General features: G+C 37.8%; 1 protein-coding gene across 3 annotated transcripts in view; it reads right to left on the bottom strand.

Moving 5' to 3' along the window:
• Sik2 (salt inducible kinase 2) overlaps nt 1–7,410 on the bottom strand; it is a 121,587-nt gene that overhangs the window by 20,145 nt on the left and 94,032 nt on the right. For all 3 annotated transcript variants that reach the window (XM_033764320.1, XM_010610676.2, XM_033764319.1), the window contains exons 5-8: nt 6,790–6,914; nt 6,240–6,363; nt 4,724–4,944; nt 2,957–3,109 (exon numbers count right to left, since the gene is read on the bottom strand). In XM_033764320.1, coding sequence (XP_033620211.1) covers nt 2,957–3,109; nt 4,724–4,944; nt 6,240–6,363; nt 6,790–6,914 — 623 coding nt within the window. The remainder of the gene's footprint in view (nt 1–2,956; nt 3,110–4,723; nt 4,945–6,239; nt 6,364–6,789; nt 6,915–7,410) is intronic.

The following is a 7,410-nucleotide window of genomic DNA, read 5'->3' as shown; positions in this document are numbered from 1 at the left end:
GTCTGCCAAAAAAATGTATACACACTTTAGGAAAAGAAAAACTTGTATAAAGTGCATATTCTCCTAATTTAACACCTGCAGACTCTTATCTATGGGGGACTTTAAAGAATGTCATATATAGCAGAAAGCCCACTACACTGCTGTCCCATAGAGAAGAAACTGAAAATGCATGTGCAGCAATCTCAATGACCAAGGTTATCCAAGCAGCAGTCTGTTGTGCTAATAAATGTCGGGAAGCTCATGGCCACCACTTTGAGCACCTCTTCTAACTGCAGAGGCCAAAAGGTAACTTGTATTAATTTCATGATGCCACAATAAATTTAGCACTAAAATACTTATACAAATTTCTCTTTTACTGTAGTGTACATACTTCTTCTGGTGGATTCTGTATCTCTATCTATCTCCATAAACCATAGAATCTATTTTTCATAACATCCACACTGAAACAGAATGTGACTCTCGAAGGAAGGGAGCATTTTCCTTAGTTACAGTGCCAACTACTTAAGACTCCAGAAGGCACACAAGACAAATGGGTGGATGCATCCTGGAAGACACATGTGAAATTACAGTAAGTAGGTCTCTATTATGATTTGGGCCACTGTATAAAGTGAAAAGAACTCTTAGAGTGTTTGTAATGAACACCAAACTTAACAAATGTTAGGAAACCATGTTATATATCTGAACCTCAATCCAAATTAAATGCAGTTTGAGATATCCAAGGGAATCTGCTGAAAGTCTAGATAGGAAAGGATGTCACGTAAGTGACATATGCACGTGTTCAGGAACAATGGTTTATGGGCCCCTTGCCACTCCCCTGCATATGTGATGTGTAAGAATAAAGAACCTGACAGGGAAGCTTGCTATTGCACTGAAGTGCCTCTGTTTCCTAACCTTCTGTCCTGCCATTTGCTAGTGGGAGGGAGCACCTCTTCTATCACTAATACCCCAGCTTATGACTTCTCCTTTTCTTTTCCTTTCTCTCTGCTTGAAAGCTACACAATTCAACTCTGAAGGTTCCTAAATGATCAGAGATACTCTGATCCAAATACCTGGAAGTAGTAACATGTTACCTGTAGTAATATGTTATTTTATTCATGTTTGTAACAATACATCTCCCCCGCACCCCATACCAGGGATCCAACACCAGAATGCGCTTGCAAGGCAGGTGCAATGCCACTGAGCTAAACTCCCGGCCCTGTATCAGTACATTTTTACATAAAGTACATAAACAAAATATATAATTTTACATGATTTGTAGAAGTCAATGTAAACTTTTCTTATAAGCCCATAAATTTTGTAAAATTGCAAAGAAATACAAAGTTAAGATTCTTCTGTTCTTAATTTTACTTTGAACAAAGAGAGTTGCTTGCAGAAGTGGACAGGAATCCTCATACAGCATACAAACAAACCACTCTTCTCAACTGCTACAAAGGTGACTCCCCAGATATCTCTAGCCCCAGCCTGTCTCCCAGGATCCAAGTCCACATCCAATGCCTCTTAAATGAGTCAATGCTGTCACTGTATACCCTCAGGCCCAGGCACCAGTCATCTCTAACTCACTGTTGTCCCTTGTCCCCCAACAGTGATTTATAATTTATATCACAGTTGCTTACATGCCCTTACTGTATGCCAGATACTGTTGTACATGTAACCCAAATATTAGCTTTTTATTGTCATGACATTCTTATTATCTCCATTTTATACCTGGGAAACTTAGACACAGAACAAATTTAACGAAAAAATATATTTTTTGGCAGTACTGGGTATCAAACCCAGAGCCTCGCACATGCTAGTTTGTCTACTCTAAGTCCTTTCTTCATTTTTTATCTGGAGATGGTGTCTTGGTACAGGTGTGTGCCACCATGCCTGGCTCTTAACAAATATTACTAATATCATGGCAAGAAATGGCAGAATCCTGGGATTTGCTCCAGAGTCTACTTTTAACCATGTGGCACTGCCTCTCCAAAGCACTGCTAAGTTCATACAGGGTCTACTGCTGAAATGGTCCTTATCATTGTCCTTTTCTTTCTGTTTCTGCCAGTACAGTATTAGTTTAAGTTGTAGTATTTCTCATCTCAACTACAACAATAAACTCTTGTCTTCAAATTTCTTCTATTCCTTATCCAAACTACATTTTCAATGCTCTCAGATTAATTAGCTTAAAGAATGGATATAATTCTATCACTTTTCTGCTTAATAGCTGTCAGCAGTTTTTTATTGGTTCCTAAATTATAAGTAAGCTCTCTGCCTTGGCTTTCAGAGCTCTTCACAATATGGCTTCGACTTACTACTCCAACTTCTTATTTGCTTATAATTTAATTCAAGTGGATTAATTGGAAAGAACCTTACAATTGAGCCTGAGTACTTCTGCTCATCTCATGCTGTTTATTCTGCCTGTCTGTGCCTTCTAGTTCTGCCTCTCCTTAACAACTCCCACACATCTGTGACGTTCTACCTTAAACACCACCTCTCTCATGAGGCTGTTCCCACTCAGATGTGCCTATTCTGTCCTTAGCTCGTCTATGGCATTCACCTTTCTCTACTGTGATGACTATTCATGATTCTTATTTTGCTTCTATAGTATAGTATCTCTGAGGGCAGCAACCATGCTTGACCTCCTAACTCCCACAGTACTTAATAACAAAAACTTGCGCATGGTAAACCTGCAACAAAATTTTGTAACGAACACTGAATATATAGGCCAGATACATTCATTCTCAAAATAAACAAATGATTAAAAAATGAAATATCTCTTAAAAGAAAAACACAATATGCAATAAAGTTAATCTTTAAAAATATGAAGCTGCTGAAATATTTGAGAATTAGTGATCAAGATTGAAACTTTACAGAAAAAGAGAATGGGGGTGAAATCTTAAAAGTACTTTCAGATGAAAAATGTATCAAACTTGTGAGCAGGCACAAATACAGATAAGACTACTGGCTAATGGGGCATTACCTTGGCAACTGTTTGTTCAGCAATGGTGCTAGGCCTACGCTGGCGGCCATCAAGTCTCTGCTCCACAGGAAAACTGCTCCTATGTGATTTCAGGCGCTCCACCAACAAGAAATAAATGGCAGCAAAGTGGTTATAGCTCTTGTTTTGCAAAGACTGAAAGAGAAAACAAGTGGTGAAGGCACAGAACCATAAAAAACAATCCCAACAATCTATACCTTTCTAAAAGAGTGAGGGAGAAAAATCATATATTCTTCAAAATAAAGTAGCAAAGTGCCTCAAAGTGAAATCTATTCTAGAATTTAACGTGGAAGGCAGAAGGCTGCAAGTTTCTGTGAGGATCAGTTATATAAAGGGTAATTTCTTCAAATGATTTCCTTGGCCCCTCTACATGATCAGGATCTACTTATTTTTTCTGCATTAGGGGAAAATGTCATCACTTTCTTAAGCTGACATTACTAATGCTGTCATCGCCCCAACTCACAGGTATAACTGTGGTGTAAGGTCAGTTAGCCTACATATGCAGAAGTTCTCCTTCTTTAACTCAAGTTCAAAAATCATTGAAAACTCTGGGGTGATTAGTTAAAGCCTTTGGGGAACTTTACGGTGATTATTTTGGGTTAGAGAGCAACATTTGGATGCTAGATTGAGAGTCACTGTGTCTCTGTTCTTAGGTAATTTTTTCCTCTTGTTTTTGCAGTCCCACCCTTTTGAAAGCTTGAAAATAAAGTTGCTTCCCAAATTTTCCCATTTCTAGCCTGCCAGCTTTCCCAGATGCTAACACAGCAGAGAAACAGCTGCTCCTTTGGCTTCTAATTCTAGTTGCCAGTCTGCATGGGTGCTGAGCCGGGCACTATGGCTGTGGTGCACTCTCAGCAAAGACCATAAGCCAGTGGCACTACTCATGGCTGCCATTCTGGATTTGTTTTATGGACAAATACCAAAAAACATCACTAGAAACACAATGAGGCAAGCAGGACAGCTAGTTTGTTTTTGCTTACTGCTACAACAGGGGACAAGGCAGTACAGTCTGGAACCTGTCTTTCATACTCAAGGGGTATTTGATATTTCTTCTTGTTATGCTTCTCAGAAATACTGTTTTATTTTTTATTGTTGTGGAGGGTCTTAAAAAAAATATATATATATCCTGGGCTAGGGATTTAGCACAGTGGCACCACACTTGCCTCATGAGCTCAAGGTCCTAAATTCAATCCCTGTTACCGGAAAAAAAAAAAAATCCATCCATCCTATAAATATGCTAACTATATAGGACATGTAAAAGCTAAGAGGAATTTTACAGGTTCATAACCTTTAAATCAGGATTCCACCTGTTTCTGCCTCTTTTTTTCTCCAGTTTACAACCTAAACCCAACTGCTTTCTTAAACTTCATCTTTCCTTCTTGTTTCCTGCACACATCTTAGTCTTATTCCATATTTGCACATTTGTATTTCATACCAGCTAGTTTAATACTGATATGAAACTTCATGTGATAACTTGTATTTGTTAAATTTCCATCTTTGCCTTTCAGTCCTCTATGAATAAACTCTCCCTCTTGAACTTTTGGCAGATGGGAAAAAGTAAGGAATTCAAATATTAAAGCAAATGTAAATAGAATCTGATGTAACTGTTGGGGAACACTGAACAGCACCCCTAGATGCTAGAGACAGATGTGCTAAAAGACCAATGTGACAGAAGAGAGCGTGGAACTTCAAGTTATTAAGTGCAGATGACTGCTAATACATCTTTGGTCAAACCTATGATCATTTTACCTCAATGGTCTTCTGCTGATCTATTCCAAGGCTGTGCATCAATCGCAGAACCTGCTCATTAAATTCCCCAATGGATGGCTCATTTTCTTGCTCTTGTGTATAGAGAACAGGTCTCTGTACAGGAACTTCTATGAGCATCCACTTATGCTCCTTGATTTGAGCTATGGTTAGTCGTTTAGATGGGTCTAGGACCAACATCCTTCGAATGAGATGCTCACAATCTACAAAAAACACAGTGTCACAAGTCACATACATCACTTTGCACTTCAGTTTATCTGCTTGAATCATGTGACTCTGTACAATGACGTTAATCTTTGTATCCTTCGTTGAAAAGTAGAAAGTCAAATGAATAAATCAGAAAGATACTTCTATGTGTCAAGTTCACAAGGTGAACAAATATTAAAAAAAAAACAAGGGTATAATCTAAATTCTACTTCTATTGAATTTCTCAGGTGAAATTATCTAGTCACAGACTTAGATTTCCATTAAAGAATAAAACTAAGCTACATTCAGACAAGCAAATAATAAATTGGTCCTCAGTAACATCTAAGGCTGATACACTATGGCTAAGTAGGTGAGGCACAGGGCTCTCCAGCAGGGCATTGCTTTTTTCATCACTACTGCTGAGAGAAATGTCCATGAAACATGCTTTACCTCTGATTACACTAAGAACACAGCTGATTCTCTAAGCTGGACTCATGTTCCGCGCATCACATTCGTATTAGTTAACTTTATCACTCACCGTAATCTGGCACTGTGCCCAGTGCTTCATACAGTGACTTAATCATCACTACAGTACCCTGAGGGCAGAAACTATTGTTATTTCGGTATTACTTTATTTATATTTTGATATTTCTATTTTATAGATGAAGAATTGAAGCACAGAAAGGAGCTATGACTTGCCAAAGCCATACAGCCAGTGAGTCACAGTGAATCTGGCACTGAAACCAGGCAGTCCGGGTCCAGAGCCCATTCTCTTAGCTGCCAAGAGGACTACCATACTAGTACTTTTAGTAGGAACAAAAGTGTCAAGGATTAAAACCAAAAAGGTAACTAAAGAGTAAATTTAACTATGTAACAACTCAATATAAGATAGGCAGGGATTATGGCCTTTCAATTTAATTCACTAGAGTTCTGCCAGTTGGCTTTTAATTTAATTTAAACATTTTTAAGCTTTGTAAACTCCATTTCCTATTTAGAGTAAAATGATTGTGAGCCTGTATCTATGAAGTACTTCTTTAAGTCTAAAATAAACTTGGGAGATTTATAGATCTAGAATAAACAGGAAGATTTGCTGTTCTTAATCGAGGAAACTTCTGCTCTTAGTTACAAGTAGGAAAGGCTGGAACTTTTCTCATCTACATGGAAGGGGCTGCTTATTTTTAAGGCTTTGAAAATTACTTAGTCATTTTTATCTGATACTCAAACTCTCCGGAAAGGGGAAGGTTTGGCCTAGACCTTTCTTTTGGAGCACAAATTCTGTAAAGCACAATTAGTAAGATGAACAGCTTATTACCTTCTGACATGAAATATGGAATTCGAAATCTTCCTTCCAAAACCCTCTGCCTCAAAATTGGAAGAGTTGGTCCATCAAAAGGTAGTGCTCCACATACAAGAACGTAAAGGACAACTCCCATGCTCTAGGGAAGAAAACAAGTCATTTCCTAGGGAGAACTTAAAATATTCTTTGTTTTCCCAAACATCCCCAGGGCTGTTGAAATCACATGGACTAAAAAATCCCTGTCCAGATTTATTATTTTCTCAGAATTTGGAAAAGAAAAAGCTAAAACCTTAACTACTACAATAAGTATAATAAATACCAAATGATCTGAATCTGATCATTTTTCTCACTGCTTAACTTTAAATTATTGCTAATATTAGGATAACACCTGTCCCTACAAATTCTCTTGTAGGGATCCATTTCAATATGCTGACTAATTATAGTCCAGCAGGTGGGGGAAATACGGAATGCTGTTTATGTGTTGAGTACCAGGAGCTTCTAGGATGGATCAGAGTGCCAACTACTATCATATAGATGCATTTAACACAGCAAAGCAAAGCAATACCCAAATATCCAGCTGTGGTCCTTCATACTGCTGCCCTTCAAAGACTTCTGGGGCTGCATAAGGGGGGCTGCCACACCATGTTGCCAGCAGTTCACCACTTTTAAAGAAATTTCCAAAACCGAAATCTATTGGGATGGAAATAAATGTTACTTTCATCTATGCTCTCAAACTACACTGCTCTCCGTAATAAATTTCACAATATGCCATATTAACAATGTCACTAAGATTTACTCGTGAGGACTGGGATGATACCTATCTTGTGACATTTCCCTAGCAGTTGCCATGATGGTCAGCAAGTAGTTAAAAATTCAACAAATACTGCTGAATGAATGCACACGTGAATTGAGGCTTCTTTTCAAAGAGAGTAAATGAGAGACTGGAAAAGATTTTAAGCCATGTATTTTTAAGGCTAAAAGAATATCCATTGGTGTGGACAACCACTGCGAATTTGATAACCACAGAATTCAATTATTTGATGGTTGATAAATAAATGAATAAAACACAAATGAGTGACTGGCTGCTTTTAGAACCATTCCCCAAGGTAGCAAGATATATATATCTATATATCTATCTATCTATCTATATATAGATATATCTATCTATCTATCTATCTATCTATAT

The sequence above is a fragment of the Fukomys damarensis genome, unplaced genomic scaffold (genome assembly GCF_012274545.1).
Source record: "Fukomys damarensis isolate Sample0158 unplaced genomic scaffold, DMR_v1.0_HiC HiC_scaffold_16, whole genome shotgun sequence".
NCBI lineage: Eukaryota > Metazoa > Chordata > Mammalia > Rodentia > Bathyergidae > Fukomys > Fukomys damarensis.
This window is presented reverse-complemented; position numbering and strand designations above follow the sequence as displayed.